Here is a 20,622-nt window from a genome sequence, read left to right on the forward strand (position 1 = left end):
ACTGGATAAAGGAAAAAGGGTCTTAACCAATAAGTGAGACCTAGACCGTACCTCAATACGAAATAGGGAATGGGTTTCAACTGGGTAAAGGAGAAAAGGGCCTTAACCAACAGGCGAGACCTAGATACCTCAATACAAAATATGGGGATGGGTTTCAACCGAGTAAAAGAGAAAAGGGTCTTAACTAACATGCGAGACCTAGACCGTACCTCAATATGAAATAAGAGATGGGTTTTAAACAGGTAAAAGAAAAAAGGGTCTTAACCAGTAAGCAAGACCTAGACCATACCTTAATACGAAATAGAGGATGGGTTTCAACCGATGGATAGTTTTAACCAACAACCCAAGAAAAGAAAGGTGTTAATCGATAGTGGTTTTAACCAACAACCAGAGAAAAGGCTAATATCGTCATCCCGAAGAGGGGCCAGTATTAATCGAATGGTTTTAACCATCAACCTAAAAGAGGGGCCAGTAGTAACTGATGAAAAAAACGTTTTAATCAAATGTCAATGTATATTGTAGCCAAGTGACGCAACAGTGTGACAATTGGAACTATGCATGATAGATGTAATAAATAGTGCAAGTGTGATGGTGAATGCAAAACCATGAATATGAGGCATGCAATATGCAATGTGATGATATGATGCAAAAATAATATGATGGATGAATAAAATGATTTTTTTCTCCTTTTTTTTTTCTCTTTTTTTTTCCGATTTTGTTTTCACAATTCTCTCTTTTTTTGTTTTTGAATTTTTTTTTGTTTTTTTTTCCTTTTTTTTGGTTTTTTTTCTTGATTTTTTACATATATACATATACATATACAAATAATATACAAAGTATGTACCACGTACATACACACCGACAAAATAGATGCATACAAACTATATACATATGTGGATGCATACATATACAAATACACGGACACATATAGACATACAACTACATAAGTATATATAGATACATATACATACGAACATATACACACATACAGATACATATACGGTATACATATGTACAGATTATATACATATCTCTCTCATTCCCCTATTTTGTCTCTCTCTCTCTCTCTCTCTCTCTCTCTCTACCTCGTTCGTTTTCGTCAAGCGTTGTGTCTAGTGCTTAATTTCAACAATCACATAACGCCTGACCGACAGTAGCTGGACCGACCTCGTTTGTCAAATATTGCCTCGGCAATCTCTATTCTCTTGGCCTCTTCTTCTTCTCCATTTTCTTCTTAAACCGAGGCCTGCGAGAGAGACAGAGCAAAAAGTTGCAAACTCTCTCTATCATTACTCTGCCAATTCTCTCTTTAGCAGCATTACTCTCTTCTGTCATGGCCTCATCCTGCCATACTTTTTCCTTCTTCTTATACCTTAATGAATCCCCAATCGAGATTACCAGCTCCTCTTAGCCTCGACAAAGTGCCCATGCCTCGGCCCTTATTCTCAGCTTTTCTGCACTGTCAGTCGAGCAACTGATGGCAACGTAGTCTGACATCGATACCGACCACACACTGAAGTCCTGCATGGAGACCTTGACTATGACCTCCAATTTGTCCCATCGGCTGTAGGGTAGAACGAATGAAGTGCATCGGTTAAACGCCCAACTTTCCTTGCTCCAGCATATGTACAAGGACGCTCGAACAGAGATTAACGCATTGAAAAGCAGAACAAAGAGCTGAAATGACAGGCTAATACCAAGGCAGAGTAATTTCTTTTGGAAGCTCTGGCAATGTCGTGGTAGAGTCTTCCAGGGCTTCCAAGGAGTGAAGATGTGGCGAGGCAATCATCAATGGAAGTGGTAAAGCGTCAACCTGTAACCTTCGCTACTAGAAACACGAGTCGCCGGAAACTAAAAACAATGCTTGCATTTTCTTTTTCTTCTTTTTTTTTTTGTATTTTCTTTTAGTGTATTTTTGCTTGGAAGTGGACACTTATAGCTTCAACTCTCTTTTGTACAACTTTGATTGGGGTTTGATCCTTGACATTTAATAAAAAGAGTTTTATTTTGCAAATGTGAATGGCATGAATGGCACAACATTGAGCATGAAAACCAACTGCTTTGAATTTTGAAATTGAAAATAGTTGCATTTCAATGAGTTCTGAATTGAATATTGAGCCTATAACTGACCAATACACAAAATATAACTCAAAGAAAGGAAAATGAAGCACAAATCACCCCAAACACACCCCCTTTACGCTTGCCAGAATAAAATGAACACAAAACAAAACATCACCGGTCAACTACTCGGTCGACCACCGGACTAAAGGACATCGCCAGAGATAACAACCGTGCATTTTCTGATGAGTGCTCGATTTAAAGAAAAAATACAAGTTAATGTGACCTTAGTGATGAGGACTCAAGAGTACGAAGAAAAGACAGAATTCTTGACTCAACTATGCCCCTACTTCATTGCTTTGATTTTTTTTTTTTTTGGTTTTCTACTAAAAAGATTTTGATCAACGTGAGAGTTTGATTAGCATGCTTGTTCAATTTCTCCATTTTGAAAACAGGTAAGTCAAGCAGTGAGCACTGAAAATTTTTCCCATTTTGATCCAAAGAATGGTTTGAGTTTTGCAAAAATGGAATAATTGTAGAGAAAATCAGTCAACTTCATTAAAAACACTCAAAATCTATTTTTGCAAATGACCACTACCCGACCAACATGAAATGAACCCTTGAAATGCACAACTGAATCTGTCTTGCAACTGAACCCGTCATGAAGGAGAAATAGGACAACTGAATCGAACGGGATGAGCCAATTGAACATAGATAGGATAGTCAAGTTGAATACAGATATACCAATCAAACATGGATAGGATGAGTGAGTTGATAAATGATTAGGGTCGAACTTCAAGATAAAGCTGTCTACGTATCCCAAAGATAGTAATCAGGCCATATGTGGTTCTGGCTAAGGTTCACTCAGGTATTAACACTCTCCTTTTATGCTCTAATTTTTGCCAAGGCCACCCTTTCAGGTTTTCAACCTTGCGAGCTTTTCTTAATTTGTTCTATTTTTCTATTTTTATTTTTTTATTTTTTTTCATTTTTTCATTTTCCAATTCTTTTTGTCATTTTTGTTCATTTTTCATTTTTCAATTTTTCTTCATTTTTTTTTTCATTGTTCTATTTTTTTGTTTTTCTGCTCTAACTTTTACCTAGGTTGTCCTTCCGGGTTTTTGGCCCAATGAGCCTCTCAAGGATAGTACTTTTTTCAGCTTGTCCATATTGATTGATTGTGAGAATTCTATGCTATCCAAATCCATGAGAACGACTACTCCTCTTGACTAAAGAGACTTGATGATGCAAAGACCCATCCAATTGGGTCTGAATTTGCCCTAGGGTCGTGGATAGGAACTCGATTGTCCTTTCAATATTAAATTTTCTCCTCCTAACTTTTGGGATTTGGCAATCTTATCCTTAGCATTTACCCCTTGTGGTGTAGTTCATTTTCCAAAATGTTGTGATACCAAGGATTTTCATCTTGAACTTCTTTTATTAAGGCTATTATATTCTCTGTGAGGATCAGATGCATTTTGACCCCAATCGGTATATCCACCATTGAAGCTAGGGTTGCCAAAGAGTTGACAAACCAATTATTCATTCTAACTAGGTGGGTGACTAAATTTGAATCCCCAATCACATCTAACCTTTTTGCACACAGTTCTAGGGTTGCTTCCAATCTAGCTATGTAAGTCTCATAATCTAATTGATTATTTGAACACTCGAATCAAGGTTTGAAAGCTAGGGGGGTCAGGCCTCAGGTCAAGAGTGATCCTATGTGGTATAATCTCAGGCTCAATTTCAGGCATGTCTTTGTAAGACCACGAAAAAACATTTTTTTAAAATCTTTTAATAAAACAACTAATCGCTTTGGTTCCTCTAAAGACAATGTAAAGCCAATCTAAACCTAGCAAGGATCCTTCTCAATACCCACATTAACTGAACAATCTCATCCATCAAGGGCTTAACACACCTCTCTTCCTCGCAGTCGATCAAATTTTACAAATCCTGAGAAATTCCTTTCTCTCTATTTTTATCAGAGTTTTGAAAATTGTGGATCAAGGCAATGAACTAAAGGCACAGAGAAGTAGGCAGAATCTATGGCACTTTTATTCACAAGAAACTCCAACTTAGTGATGACAACAGACTCAAAAGAAAACAACAAAGAAGACCTAGACAGGACAGAGATGTCTAGGTTAGCACTTTCAAAATCAACAGATTTAGACTCGCATCAAACTCAAAATCAACATTCAAATTAGAACTCAGAATAAAAACCATTCTCAATAGTTAAAGTGCGGGCTATCAACTACATCTAGAATGAAATTTGTGCAATTCATAGGTGGTTCATCCCCGATCCCATAAATGATCACAATATTTCCCAAGTTTACTAGTCCCATGCTAGTCTTAAGATCTATCACAATTTCAGCCAGTGTCAGACCTAGAATTTCTCTCGTGCTTCTTTGTTACATGATCATTCCATGGCTTGAGAAAACCATAAAAAGGGAAGTGCCCGTGAGAATATCTACCATAACATCCAATTCTAGATCCAAAGCATCTGCCACCATAGGGTTTTGGGGTTTTGGTTGGGATTGCAGTGCATATATCATGAATAAATCAGTGCTCTCTAGAATATACACCTCGAGCTTGGGCAAATGGGAAGGTGTGATGTATATGCTGGGGGGTTGAAAGTGGGTGGTAGTGTATGGATAAGGTTGAGCTGGGAAGGCGGTGGGGCTTGGTCATAGGGTGGTAACGGGTTGGAGGTGGCCTTGGCTCTTTGGGGTTGAGGCGGAGCTATGGTTTTACTGTCGATGGGATGCTGAATCGCATGATGATGTTGGATGCAACCGTCGATATCATGACTATGTTATTGGTAGAAGACACAATACTTGGTGGGATCATGGCTACATAGAAGTAGATTAGGAAGGGGTTGGGGGATCAAGGAGCTTGAGGTGCCCCTTTTCCACTAAAAATTCCATGGCATTAGTTGGGGACATATAGAGAGTATGAAACCTTCAGGTTCGAGGTCGAGTTGATGTGGTCGGTTGTGGGTCAACATCAGCAAAAGGGATGGCCATTTTGGTAAAAGTGGTGACAGTGTTGATCTCTGAGGGTATGGAATTGGCAGCTGTAATGCTACATGTAGTAGTATTGGAATCGTGCGTAAATGTCTTTCTCACGAGCTCATTTCCGTATGTAATGATTCCCTATTTGATAGCATCCTCAATTTGAACCCCAACCTTATGGAGGTCTTTGAAGTTGAAAAGTGGGAGAACTATCATCTTCTGTAGTAATCTTCCATGCAGATTTTTGACAACCATGTAGACTTGATTTTTCTCCAGAAGCCTGTTTGCCATCATTGTTTCCTTGGCCCTCCACCTGGTAATAAATGCCATGAAGCTCTCGTTGGGCTCTTATCGGGTCACCCCTAGTTCCCAAATGGTTATTTTGATCTATGTATTATAGAAGTATTGTATTTTTCAGCTAACTCCTCCCAATTTTGCTTGACGGAATCATCTAACTTGACGTACCAAATAATAACCACTCCTGACATGGTTCTTCTGAACAAGGAAAGCTTTTGAGTTCTAGATAAGCCCATGGGCTTCAGAATGTCTGAGAAGAGGCGGATATGAACCATAGGGTCACCAGCCCCATCAAATCTATCTATGTGTGTCATTTTGAACCACTCAGACAACCTCATAATTGTTTTCGTAAACCCATCCTCGATATTTGGAACAGAGTTGATCCCTTATGATGTTTTGAACATTTTCTCTAATTTGGATATTTTCAGCATAGTCAAGTCAACTTCATCAATACCCGTGGGGAAAAGTCCTCTCATTGGCTGTGTAGGAACTCTAAGATCTTCTTGCAGCTTAGGTTCATGAAGTTCTTCAACTGGGGGAGGTGGTTCCAGACCCAAATGAATCACTGGAGGTAGTTGAGATGTAGACGCCCCAGATAGGTGTTCCAATTCAGCAGGAGCCTCACTCTTGGCGGCAACCCTGTTGGTAAGAGCATCCAGGCTTTGTTGAAGGGACAAAAGCATGCTTGCTATATCTACTAAAGATTGATCCATTACTATATCTATCACCACTGGAGGTGGATCCATCACAAATTCTAGAAATTTTGGCTGGAGAGATACTAACTGTGAGGTTTTAACCCTTTTCCTTGTAACTGGCAGCAGAGAAACTAACATTGGATGTCCCTGAACCAAATCTGTCTACCAACGCGAGTCCACAAAACTTGGGAGATATTAGACTATTCTAAAGCTATAGTGCTATGACTTCTTAGCAAAATAAGAAACGGAACTCCCAATCAAAATTTCAACAGCATTCCAGCTCACCTGATCACTGCTAAGACTGAACTCAATCCCATAAACTGAAATGACTGAACCACTCATCTAAATTTGAGAATCCCTGTATAGACCCCATACATTGCACATAGCACATAGTAGGAAAGAGAACAAATACCCCTATGGGGGGTACGGTTACCCTATCCTAACTTTGAAATGCTCTAGAGCTTTACTATTCAAACAAGTGGTATCATACATCCTAGAAATGGGAGAGCAATCTGTCCTAATTTTGGAAGGTACTATAGCTCATTATATGGATAAGGTTGGTTTTACTCTTGGGGTTAAAGTCAAGGTGACATTACCAAAGAGTCCTTTGGGTAATAACCAATGAAGATCCAAGGAAATCAGAAGAGTCAATATAGCCTCTCTTCGAAGTTTGAGAACCTTAGATAGTAGAGCTACCTTTTTGACATATCTCAAAAGGTTGTAACACAAGGCCTCAAAAGTAACGTAAAGATAGGTATAGTGTCACAAAAAGCTTGCCTGTGCTCCCACCAGTATCTAGGCAACATAGGGACTTTAAGTGCACTGATGCATGCAATGCAATGAACATATAATTGAAAATAAAAGTCACTGCATGGAGTTTGAGTCAAGGTTTCATAAAATCCCCAGCGGAGTTGCCAACAACTGTAACATGCCTAGGGGGGTACCCGTGCATGTTAAACAGTTCAGACCCTCGACTTCTTTGATCTTGTTTCACAAGTGTAATGTGGAAAATAGATAAGAGTCCAAATTTGGGAAATTTTATAGAAAATTCGCTTTATTACAAAATCTTTGCTAGAAATGGACTACATCACCAGATCTTAGAGTCACCACCTAATATTTTAAGAAAATTAGGAAACCCACGACTCGTGCTAAGGCCACAGTTCATCGTAACAAAGATACTTCGCTCAGAACCTTAGGTATGAGAGGGGAAGGTCATTAATTGAGCACCCCTGCTCACCCAATCAAAGATCGGCCTCTACTAAACCATGATATGAATTTTATTAACTTTATATGTCCATATCTCGATTATTTAATAAATCTTAAAAATTACTATATGAAGCATACAAATATAGACTATGTCATTCATTTTGGAACTATTTGATTTCATGTATTTTGAACAAGCTTTGAAGATATACAACTACAAGAAATTGAGTTCACAAATATAAAAATCAACATCGTTCCAAATTAAGCAACACAATCTCCATCCACCGGCATTCATACAGTTATCTCAAGTAAACAAATAGCCACATGGTAGAATGCTAAACATAGTAAGAAAAATACATACAAGCAGGATGCTAAAGCATAAAAACCTACATGTTTACTGACATCCCGTGAACAGTTACAAAACAAAGTTAGAAAATATGCATGATCTTATATACAAAATCTTAATACAATTCACTCATGAGATGCAACTAAATATTTGGCTTGTAATATATGACATGTGAATCATTTCAAGAACATGCGGTTGCGCACAAAATCACATAGGAATTGATTAACCCACAAATGCAAACTTAGTTGAATCAAGATGCATGAAACATGGATGCAAAGCATGGATTTGATGAAAAACAAAATATGATGCTTATGCACAAATAAGGAAAGTAAGTAAAAGAATGTGATAGAAAGAATCAGGGAGGAGAATTATTACAACTCTTTGAATAAATAATTACAAACCAAATGAGAGAGGGAAGAGGAAATTATACAACAAAATAAAAATAAAAACTTGACAAAACTCTCAAATGAAAAGAAAATAATAGCTTTATGCGCCTTGGAGACCACCGAAAATTGGAATGCTCAACACTGGAAGACTAGTCCATTTCATCCAAAAGAAGCTAACCGACCGACCAAATAGGCTGGCCGGCTAACTTGGCCTAGCAAAATCTGTCTTGTTGCAACACCGAGAAAAGAACAAACAAGGAATATGTAGGTGGCTCAACTAACCACTTCCGGTTAGATTACAACAACACTAATATGAAATTGAAGCAAGAAAACAAATATAAGATAGAAAATGCAAGAAAATGATAGAAATTGAAAATTCACCTTCCAAAGAAAGAATGAACTTGATTTCCAAACTTCCTTTTGCTTACCCTCAAGATTGTTCAATTCAAAAGCTTGGAATTTGAGGTAGAATGATGACTTGAATCGTATAACACCATATGTGGGGGAAAATTAGTGAACTCCTTGATTTTCTCTCTTTCAACAACAATCACTCTCTCTTTGATCAAAGCTTTAGATTTTGACTACAATAACATGACTTGGATGATTTTTGTAATAGAAGATGAGATGTAATCTATACCTTGAGAAAATGGAAGTTCACAACTAACACTTAATTTTAGCTAACTCTTGAATTCAAAGCTCAAACTCTCTTCTACTCTAGCTCTAGCCTTCTCTACTCAATCTATCCTCCTCCTCCTCTCAACAATCTGATGTATTCATATAGGCCATGTAAGTGGAGAAATGATGGAAGACAAAGTGGAAGATTAATGGAGCATTAGGGAAGATAATGGAGCAAATGGAGCACTAATAGAAGACAAAAGTGAAGCGTTAGCTTCAATGGATCAAGCACTAGGCAATGGAGGATGACTATATATGCATTCAATGCATAAATGGGTCAAAAAATAGGTTTGGGAAGTGCCCACTCGAACCAACACAAAAATCTAGGCAAACTGTCTATGCCATCGACCGACCGCAAGACCAGCCAAAGCGAAATTCGCTCGGTTTGTTCCAATTCAGTCCAGCTTCGCTCCGATGCTGGATAGGACCTAAACACTTGGCCAAAATAGGTTTAGGGTGGAGAGTAAAGCTCAAATTCCATCTTTTTTACTGAGAATTGTGCAAGAAACACATTCTGATTTTTATTATCGGAAAATCAAAAGAAAGTGTCCAACTCTCAAGGCCGATCAAAATGAAATGTCTACAAATAGGTTACAAGGGAATTCACATGCCTAAAGCTTCCTAGCTATTACATTTCTTAACTTTAGTTTTGGCATTCGTGCAACTAAGTACCTAATTCCGTTTAGGGCATCCAAAGATGGATATAGATATAGTCATGGCACATGACATCAAATGAACTATCACAACAAAGATTGAATATATTAGTTGTATTATATATTGAAAATATATGGTAGATAAGTTAGATTATGCAAATTAAATTTAGTAATTTTGCACTTAAAAATGCGAGAAGTGCAATGATTTAAGTGATATTTTGTTTTAATTTTTATTTGGTATTATATTTTCAAATCTTTCTTGGAGGTTTTTTTTCTTGTAAATTGAATTTTGTTAAACTATTAAGCAAGAAAACCACATTTTTAACTTTTTTGCGTTCTACATCAACAAGAGAATAAAAAAATTATAATCTTTTCACTTTTTTTAATGATTTCTTTTTTATCTTAAGCTATGTAAGTAAATTTTAAATAAAATTTTAGTGAATATATATGTAAAAAAAAAAACTTTGAGTGGGTACTTGAAAATAAATATTAAAACAAATGTGCATACATACCATTTTATCAAAAACAAAAATTTAAATATGTATAAAGGCCCCATTTTTTGAGGTCACCTAAGGCCCAAAAAAAGTTAGGGCCAACCTTGAGTCTCCCCTTGGGCATTGAAGGTTCAGTTGACCCTGATCAATATATTGATACACTTCTTATTACTTGAAGAAAAATGATACACAACCCACTTTTTAAGACTCTAGATCCCTGCAGTGGTGTCCTGTAGTGTGTTTTGTAGTGCCCAAAATGATGTTATTTTGGAGAAAAATTCTTTAAAAAAATTAAAATAAAACATAACACAACCTGTTGGTTCAAGCCTCTCTCTAGCGCTGGCCACCTTCCCCATCAACCTTAACATTAAGCACAAAGATGATACATATGCATACATATGTTTGTATTTAGATTTTTGTTGATGAGAGGACCACCTCTGTTTTTGTAGAAGGTTGATTAGGATGTTAGCACTACTCATTTACAATTAAAAAAGACAATAGAAACAAATTAAATGATTTTTTCTATGTACAAAACGAAAAGATTTTTTTCTTGTCGTTTCCCAATTCTGTCGCTAATCTTAGTTGCCACTGTTCATTGGGCACCATCTCAGATCTGGGAATGACTCGTCACTAGTCTTGGTCACCGGTTTCCATTGACGTCCCTCTCTCCGTCATCGCTGTGCTCTCTCAGATTTGGAAATTGGATGTAAGAGAAAGAAAAACGTCAAAAGGGAAAGAAAAAATAAATAAAAAATAAAAAATGACGTCGCTTTGATAAGAATTGATCTTAACCATTCATTCTTCTCTCATTTTTGACGTGACGCACTCCACTTTTTATACTCAATGTGTGAGTGAGTTGATTGGTTATTAAGTAGAAAAGATATGAAAGAGAGAAACTATACATGAGAATGATTGGTTGACTAATCATTGAACTTGAAAAGTGGGTTTGATTTTGGGTGCTCAAACCATAGATCCATTTTACAGACTTTTTAAAGGTATAGATCCAATGGCCTTTTTGTTTGGGTCCATAAACACAAGCACATACTTTGTTTGGTACAACATATTATTTGTACAAATTCTTCCTTCTTCATTGAATCTGATAACAATTTGCTGTTATAATCTGTGGGTTTTCTTGCATTACATAAGCTGAAATCACTTTTAGAAGCCTCTCCAAAGGCTCGCCGTTAGTTCCTTTCAAGCTTCTTTTCGCCGTTGCGAGCAACTCCGAAGATGTCATTTAATAGCACTTTGGTCTTCCTAAAGAGATTTTCTCAGGCGATTGGCTCCGTCGTGACCGATGGTTTGTGGTTGCTCTAGCCACCGAAGAAGGAAGGGACTGGCTCCACTGTGACCGGTTGTTCATGGTTGCACCAACCGTGGAGGCTCTATGCTGGTGTTGCTCATGTCCAAGTCCTGGTGAACCAGAGTCTCGTCTCCAGTGACGTCCTTCTGATCGTCCCTAACGGACTTCAATAGCTAGCCTAGCGTTGTCAACACGCTTGTTACGGCAGTGCGTGAGAGTTTCATTGACTGATTTTGCTAAAAAAAAGACAAGCTATCTCTCGTTGGAAAGATGTTCTCCGCCATAACATGAGACATTTGTTGATGTATACTTTTAGAGAGGGACAGCTAAAGCACTGACTAAGAGTAGAGAAAAAAACGAGAGCTATGGTGGATTTGTGTGATAAAACCTTTTGTTTGGTTGTTGAGAAAGTTGAAGTGGAAACGGAGAGAAAGGTAGTCTTGGAGAGAAAGCCATAGAGATGGAGTCTAGAAAGATTCTTGGTAGACCAAAACCCATAGATAATGGTAAAGGCATAACTTTATTCTCCTAAAGTGTATAGCGCCAAGTGTCACAAGTTGGTTGTGATTCAACCTCAATCCAGACATTCGCTATGGTATGGTAGGATGCTGGCCCAACTTAGGCTATAACGCCCTGAAAATTAACATCATTTTATTAGTTTTCAATTCATTATTATCATTCAATTCCATAACCTTAATAAATTCCAGGTAAATAAAGACAAAAAATTATAAAGCAAAAACCCATCTATTTCTCGCAAATCAATCATCTCATACATTACAACAAATTACAGTACAAGAATCTAAAAAATATATATCTATATATATATATCAAATCACCCTAGAGGATTACACATTTCAAGGTTAAGGCCCTCAATCACAAAGAAAATAAAATTCTATCTCAGCATGTAAACTCATAACTGAAACATAAAACATCAAAAGAGCTTGAGTGCTCCATCTAGAACTCCATATACTTCTCAACGAATGAGTCACACATTGATCACCTGGAATTTGGGAATATCTAACCCATAAAACGGGAGTGAGCAATGACGCTCAATAGGAAATAAACTTAACACATTATAAATAAATATATATATATATAATGCTCATGTTGGTTATATTCATGCAATACCTCATAATGTACAAGTCTTGTAACTTTGTTTGGCATTCAAGGCTCAATGTATCTTTAAACCCGCGATTGACTCAACACTTGGACCTTAATTCTACTTGAGAACATCTCTTTTTCATTTTTTATAAAATCCCAAAACACATCTCATAATACCCCCACATTTATTGGCCACCAAGCACAAAGGGGCAATTGGGCACCTTCTACATTTTCGAAAACACCCTCTCTATTTACCGACCATCAAGCACGAAGGGGCAATTGGACACCCGTTACATTTTTTTAAAAAATACCTCCACATTTACCGACCACCGAGCACAAAACAACACGTTCTAAAATTACACACACCCAATTACGCAACTCAACACTAAATCCAACACCCTGTGGATGCAATGCAATGGAAGAGCTCATAATCTTGTAACTTAACTAAAGTCTAAATTTAATCACACACAAAAGCAATCCAATGAATACAATATGAAATACATATGTATATTTCCATGTCCCCAAGTCATCCCCACCATCCATATCAACTCTCTATTCTTTAACTTAGGTTACAATATTACCCTTTTGTATAGCATTCTCTCTCTAGTATGGGAGGCTCTCTACCCTAAGGTAGTTTTCTCTGGGTTTATCCTAGTTTCTTTCTATCTAGTCCGCCTGCTATCTTGTTTTTCCTATTCTCTTTTTCTCTTTTCCCCTAGGTTTTCTTCCCTTTTTGTTTTCTGGTCTAGTTTTAGCTCCTTTTTGCTCTTTCCCCTCTTTATTTCCCTTTATAATTTTCTATTTTCCTTGGTTTGTATGGTGAGCACGTCGATTTCTATTTTCGAGCTGGATTCTATTGAACTCGAGGATAGTGCTGCAGCGTTGGGGGAAATCTCCCACCGATGTCTAATTGGGCGAGTACTAACCACAAAATAGCTTAACAAGCAAGCGGTTTCTACCATTCTCCATGGGGCTTGGAAGACGCGAGCCTCTTTCACCATTTCTCCTTGGAATGATAATATGTTTCTGTTTACGTTTGAAGAAAGTGAGGATCGAAGATGGGTTTTGCAGGAGGCCCCTTGGTCCATTATGGGTCATCTGTTGATTCTTAACTCTCTGGAGGTAGGGCTCCCTATTTCAGACATTCAGTTCACCTGGTGCCCATTCTGGGTTCAAATCCATGGTCTACCATTAGAGAAGATGACGAAGGCCAATGGAGAAATCATAGGGAATAAGCTCGGGCGTCTGCTTTGTGTTGAAGCCCACTGTGAGGGTCTTCTCCTTTATCGCAATTTCCTCCGTATCAGGGCTGAGATTGATGTCACTAAGCCTCTCCCTCGAGGTTTTACCTTGAACAGGGGTGGTTCGCCCCCAGCAGCAGGGTTCAATTCTTGGATATCTTTTAAATATGAGAAGCTCTCGGATTTCTGTTTTGACTGTGGCAGGATTGGCCATGAGAGGGCTGTGTGTAAGTTTGTTTCTCAAGATGAGGGGCGAGCATCTGGGTATGGCCCCTGCCTGCGTACTGGAATAGCACGAAGTTCGGGCTTACTGGTTGAACATCACCGGGGAAAAATGGATGAGTTAGCAGCTCGAATCCGGCCAAATTTGAATCATTCATCGCCGGCTCAACCCAGTTCTGAATCTGAGGTGGCGCGTGGGGTTGAGGCAGGGGAACAGGTGGCAAACGGTTTTGAGGCTGGTACAAAGTCGGGAATGGTGGCACGATCTGTGGAACATGCAGCCGTACAAGGAGTGGGGGACGTGGAGCCGTTGGGGCGTAATCTGGACAAAAAGGATATTCTTGCAAAGTCTGGTAGTGCTGGTACAGTTTTTTCGGATTGTTTGGGTGATTCAATTTTGTCTCAACTGGTTGGGCCAATATCAGAGGGCCATAATCTGGCCAGTGTTGGGGCTTCTAACTCTGGGCCGAACGTTTCTACTAGGCCTTCCTATTTTGTTTCCGAACCTGTTGAAGGCCAATCAGATCTCGTCCCAGTTCCCCCTCTGAATAATTTGGCTCGCCCAATTAGTATAGTGGAGTTGAGCCCACCTTCTAGCCCAAAGGTTGATTCAAAGACAGTTGTGCTAGATGAATGTATGTCCATTGTTTTTAATTCATTAACTCTCAAACGTAAGGCCCCTGAGGTGGAGGAGGTTTTTGCTCGAACACCTAAATTGCTTAAAGGATCTGAGCTTACTAACATTCCTGTTGCTGAATTGGATATCCCTTCTCTTACTACTTCAACGGCAGTCCCTTCGAAAACTAGATCCTCTATCCGGAGAGAGACTCCAAAATCAATTGGGAAAGGTAGAAGGGTACGTAGAGTGAAATTGTTCGACATTTAGGTGCACGAGGTTTCTTCAGAACATAATGGGGCTTTGGAAGCTGCAATACCAGGTAACTCTTTGTCTACTGGTTCTGCAGAGTATCTTTCTCAAGTGCCTAGTACATATCCTTATAGCAATGAGATGGAGGATGGGAATAGGGCTTTGGTGGCTGGCCCAGAACAGCCACACCCACCATGTTGATAATCAGTTGGAACTGTCAGGGTTTGGGACGACCCCTGATAGTCCAGATCCTCCGAGGGTTGATTTCAACCTGTCGTCCCAAAGTGGTGTTTTTAATGGAAACAAAGAATAAAGCGAGTCATTTGGATAGACTTCGCAGACGGTTTCAATTTCCTCACAAACATTATGTTGACACCCTTGGTATATCAGGGGGTTTAGCTGTATGGTGGACTGATGATATTCAACTTGATGTTCGCTTTTCATCGCGGAACATGATTCATAGTGTTATTTCTTCACCTGATTGTCAAAGTAGCTGGGCAACTACCTTTGTATACGCTTCACCCCAAAAACAAATTCGAAAAAATTTCTGGATAAAATTTCGGCAGATGGCACATGAAAATTCTTACCCTTGGCTTTGTATAGGGGATCTCAATGAAATCAGCTGCATGGAAGAAAAGTCCGGAGGAGCAGAATGTCGCATGAGTCAGCTTCAAGCTTTTATGGAGTTGCTCTCTGATTGTGCTCTTATGGATCTGGAATTCAAGGGCCTGCCTTTCACCTGGTCTAATAATCAACGAGGTGCTGACAATATCCGAGAGAGACTGGACCGGGCAGTGGCTACAGTAGAATGGAGAGGTCTTTATCCTTGTGCCCAAGTGTTTCATGAGCCCATGTTTGGGTCAGACCACTGTCCTCTAATTCTCAAATGTTGTGTCCCTTTGAAAAAAATTCCACAGGTGTTCAAATTCGAAACTATGTGGTCTTCTAGCCCTGGTTGTCTGGATGTGATTCAATCCCGATGGGACAAGTTTCAAGCAGGATCGCCAATGTTCCAACTAGTTAACCGGCTGCGGGAGTGTAGGGAGGGGTTAAAGAGTTGGAGTAAAGAATGTTTCGGGAACACCAAGATTTAGATTGCTCGCCTGAAAATGGAGTTGGCAAATCTCCAATCTCTACCTTCTTTTACTGATAATTCAGAACTTCATAATCAGATTCAATCTCAGTTGAAAGAATTACTAGCTCGTGAAGAGATGTATCTCCATCAAAGGTCACGGGTTAGATGGTTAACTTATGGGGATAAAAATTCTAGATTTTTTCATGCCACAATGATCCAACGTCGTCAGCGCAATCAAATCCTTAAACTTTAAGACGAGACTGGCCGCTGGATGGAATCTGACCCTGAAATAAACAACCATCTGTTGGAATATTTTTCTCGGTTGTTTTCAAGTGTGGGGGATAGAAATATTAATGACGCTCTTTCTGTGGTTCAGCCGCTGGTAACAGACTCAATGAACCGTCAGTTAATTTCCATGTTATTTGAGGAGGAAGTTAAAACTGCTGTTTTCCAACTTGGCGCTGTTAAAGCACCTGGACCAGATGGTTTCCCTAGTTTCTTTTTTCAAAACTACTGGGATGTGGTTGGCTCCAAAGTTTATCAAGCTGTTCGAAGTTTTTTGGTGGGAGGGTTTATGCTTAAAGAGCTCAATCAAACAAATTTGGTTCTGATTCCCAAAACTGGTAATCCTACAAGTTTATCACAGTTTCGTCCTATCAGCCTTTGTAACTTTATTGTTAAGATCATCACAAAAATCTTGGCCAATCGTTAGAAAAAAGTGCTCGGTTCGTTAATCTCCCCAAATCAGTCAGCGTTTGTCCCGGGTAGATTGATTCAAGATAATATCCTCATAGCGCATGAAGCTTTTCACTCCTTGAAACTGAAGAAGGGTGGGCAAGTGGGTTATATGGCAATAAAGCTTGATTTTAACAAAGCCTATGATCGTATAGAATGGGATTTCTTGGCTGCGGTTTTGCAGAAATTGGGTTTTCATCCGCAGTGGATCAATTGGATTATGGAATGTGTATCAACTGTGAGCTTTTCAATCTGTGTAAATGGTGAAAAAAGGGCTGCTTTCATTCCCACTCGTGGGCTTCGCCAAGGGGATCCGTTATCTCCCTATCTTTTTATTATGGTCGCGGATGTACTCTCTAATCTTCTCTCACAAAGTCTCACGGACCGGCATATCACTGGTTTTAAGATTACACGGCACTGCCCAGCTCTCTCTCATCTGTTATTCGCTGATGATGTGCTCCTCTTCCTAAAGGCAGAGGTCTCGGAATGTCAAAAAGTTTTGGATATCCTGTCAACCTATTGTGCTGCTTCTGGTCAAATGGTCAATTTTGACAAGTCCAGTGTCCAATTTTCCTCTAATGTGCCTCAAACTTTATGCAACTCCATTTGTGCCATGTCTGGTCTTAAGGCTTCACACCCATCTGCAAAATATTTGGGGCTGCCCTCTTTTTGGGGAAGATCGAAAGTAGAGGCTTATGAGTTTCTTATAGAAAAAGTGGTGTCAAAACTTCAGGGTTGGAAGATGAAGTTGCTTTCACAAGATGCCAAGGAAACCCTGATAAAGGCGGTAGTTCAAGCAATCCCCTCGTATGCAATGGCCTATTTTGCTTTTCCAAAAAAGTTTTGTGCTAAATTGAATTCCTACATTCGCAGTTTTTGGTGGGGAGGGGAGTTGGATGGGAAAGGGATCCACTGGGTTGGATGGGATCAATTGGTGATGTCCAACCTCCAAGGAGGACTGGGTTTTCGTGATTTCCACAGCTTCAATTTGGCTTTGCTTGCAAGACAGGGATGGAGATTATTAAAGTATCCGCACTCTCTAAGTGCTCGTATTTTGAAAGGCATTTACTTCCCTCATTCTAGCTTTATGTTTGCAAATAAAGGTCGTCGGGCTTCTTGGACATGGGCAAGCATTTTGCAAGGATGAGAAATTTTAAAAAAGGGGGTCCAGTGGCAAGTTAATGATGGGTCTTCTATCCGTTTTTGGGAGGACAAATGGGTCCCCTCCCTCCCTAATTTTCAAGTCACTTCCATGCCGCCTGTGAACTGTGAGATTAATAGAGTGGTGGATGCTATTGATAATACTTCAAAGAGCTGGAAATTGGATGCCCTTAGTTCCCTTGTGTCAGCCTCTAAACTTCAAGCTATTTCCTCCATTCCCATTGCTTTGGCACCGTTGGCAGATTCTCAGGTTTGGTATTTTGAATCTAAAGGATCATATTCGGTCTCCTCGGGGTATCACACTGCTAGGTCCCTTGTACATGACCATATAACACAATCTCCGTCTTCTTCCTTCCAAACTCCTAGTAATTTTTGGAAACATATTTGGGCTCTCAAAGTTCCGCAAAAAATCCGCCACTTTTGGTGGCGAGCGTGCCAGAATGCTCTAGCATCTAGAGAAAACTTGGTCCGGAGAAGGTGTGCTTTTTCTAATCTCTGTCCAATTTGCCAATCTACTCCCGAATCGGTGGAGCATTTACTGTTTAGGTGTCACTGGGTTCGCGCAGTATGGTTTGGGAGTAATCTAAATTTCAGAGTTAACTGGAGTTCTATCCACTCGGTCCTTGAATGGCCGTGTGCTATGATGGAGCAGTTACAAAATGCTGCTGAACGGGAGTTTTTCTTTCAGCACGTTGCTTGGACTGGTTGGTTTATTTGGAAGGGCAGGAATGATTTTATTTTTAATCACCAACAGATAGATCCTCTTTCAGTTTTATCTCGAGTTCGGATGGCCATGGCAGAATTTGAGTCAGCTATGGGTTTGAGAGCTGTCTCGCGTCTTCAGATTCAGGCTGCTGCCCCTTTTTCTGTAGCAAACTGGGTGCCTCCGTCTATGGGGAATTTAAAAATCAATTGCGATGTGGCTGTTAAGAGGGGCTCTAATCTAGCTGCAGTGGCCGCGGTTCTTCGGAACTCTAAGGGTCAGCTGCTGGATGGACTCACCAAGAAGTGTAGAATTTCTTCTTCTTTTCAAGGCGAAGCTCTAGCTTGCTGACTCGCTTGTCAGTTGGCTCAAGAGTTCAATCCAGCAATGGTGGTTGTGGAAAGCGACAATAAATTTGTCATCCACTTGTGTGTTTCTGAGGATGTTCCCCCTTGGGAGTGTGGAGCCATTATCCATGATATCAAGGGAATGGCTGCTCGAAGTCCGTTGTCTTTCCAGTGGTGTCCGCGAGCAGCAAATGGAACAGCTCACTGGGTGGCCCAGGCATTCCTGCATGGCAATCTTCCTCTTGATTGGGTCTCTCACCCTCCTGCTGCGTTACGTATTCTGTGTAATGCGGTTTAGCTTGGTGGTTTGCTTTGTTTCCTCATTTTCTATGTTCAACAAAAAAAAAAAAAAGTCATCCCCACCATCAATTTTAATTATACACTAATTTATACATTGAACCTTTCAACATTTTACAAATTTCCACCCAAAACAACTTCCTTAAATCCTCCATTAATATCATCATAACACCAATCTCATTCCACATACAAAAACTTAAGGAGATTAATTGAAATTTCAACATAAAGTACAATTTTAATTCAAACCCTCATCTAAAAACAAAATCCCAAATCTAGGGTTTCAAGAAAATTGGGGGTTTCCTTCATTTCATCATCGAATCCACCAATCATCAAATATTGTTCATCAATATCTTAAAACATTCTAAGTATTTCAAAAGTTTGAGTGAAAACCCCAACTTTTGAATAGAAACATCTTTTAATCAAAGATTTCAAACTCAAATCAACCCATACTTTCCATAATACAATATAATCAAACGAAATCATAAATGATTAGAGTTAAGAGAACTCTCTACCTCAAGGATGAGAGCTAACCATGAGGACCCAAGCAAAGACCTCCACGAAACCGCAATTCTATTGGTCACTAATCTTGCATGATCTAAGGTAGATCCTTGGTGAGGTGAAATCAAAGGTTTTGTGGCTAGGGTTTTCAGACATAAAGAGGTGAGGGAGAGAAAAGAGAGAAAAGTGAGAGAAAATGCACAAAAAGTGGGTTTTATACTTGATGATCCCCGAACAGATCGCTCTAGCAAACACAACCAACTCTCAGAATCCTAAGCCTACAAACAAGAGTACTGGATGCCTCGAAAGACCGCGCGAGCAAACATTTCTTTACTCGAGCAACGAAGAGAGATTTTTAGCCCGTCACAATCTTCCCTCCTTATGAAATTTTGTCCCCGAAATTTGCTACAACACCAAACTAAAATAACAAAAACTACACAATCCTTATGCTAAAGGGTTTCATTTTCCTTAAAATTTAAACAACTCGAATTTTCAAGACCCGAGCAGAGTTTAAATGAAATAACCATAGAGATTATCACAAAGTGTTTATAATCACCAACGCCTTAAAGGGAGATTTCCAATACAAGAATTCTATACAATCAAAAGAATCAATTTCTCAGACAACACTATGACCACCTCAACACTCTAACGAACAAGGCTATAATGCAGCAATAATTCAAGAACCGATCATACTAGAATGAAATTACAACAATGACTCAGGGTTTTCACAAGGATGATGAGTATCCTAAGTTACGAGTAGCAACTTTAGATGATGAGTATTTTCTCCGACTCTTCACAAGGATCTCAAGACCGATTTAATCGAAATGGAAAATTCCCATTATGTATAGGTTCTCAACAAGAACTGAAGTGACACAAGGATATCGATGGCACTACGACTCATACAACTCAATAGTGTCCTCCAAACTACGATCTCACAAAGATAGTTTTCACACACCTAAGAGCTTACTACCTACACTTCAATCGCACACCAACACTTGACAATAACCGAACAGTCAGTAACCAAAATCCCCAAAGATAGTACCACCTAGTTGCAACAAGAAACTCTTAATCAACAAACAAAAGAATAGAGTTTGCCAAGAAAACTCAAGACATAAAAATATTTTTAAAAAAAATAATTGTCCTGGCCCGCTGTTTAGATGCAACACCTTACTTAAAATAAAACATTAAGTGGCTCCCCATAGTCAACACTTTTACTTGAGAGTAATTCCAATAATTAGCGACATTACAAGGCC

At 39.2% G+C, this 20,622-nt stretch overlaps 1 protein-coding gene across 1 annotated transcript; it reads left to right on the forward strand.

Moving 5' to 3' along the window:
- The first annotated feature begins 14,849 nt into the window (after nucleotides 1–14,849).
- Nucleotides 14,850–15,647, forward strand: LOC145799643 (uncharacterized). The gene has a single exon (XM_082889245.1). The coding sequence runs from the start codon at nucleotides 14,850–14,852 to the stop codon at nucleotides 15,645–15,647; it is 798 nt and encodes a 265-aa protein (XP_082745371.1).
- Nucleotides 15,648–20,622: the final 4,975 nt, after the last annotated feature.

The sequence above is a fragment of the Camellia sinensis genome, chromosome 9 (genome assembly GCF_055761805.1).
Source record: "Camellia sinensis isolate YWXY chromosome 9, ASM5576180v1, whole genome shotgun sequence".
Taxonomy (NCBI): domain Eukaryota; kingdom Viridiplantae; phylum Streptophyta; class Magnoliopsida; order Ericales; family Theaceae; genus Camellia; species Camellia sinensis.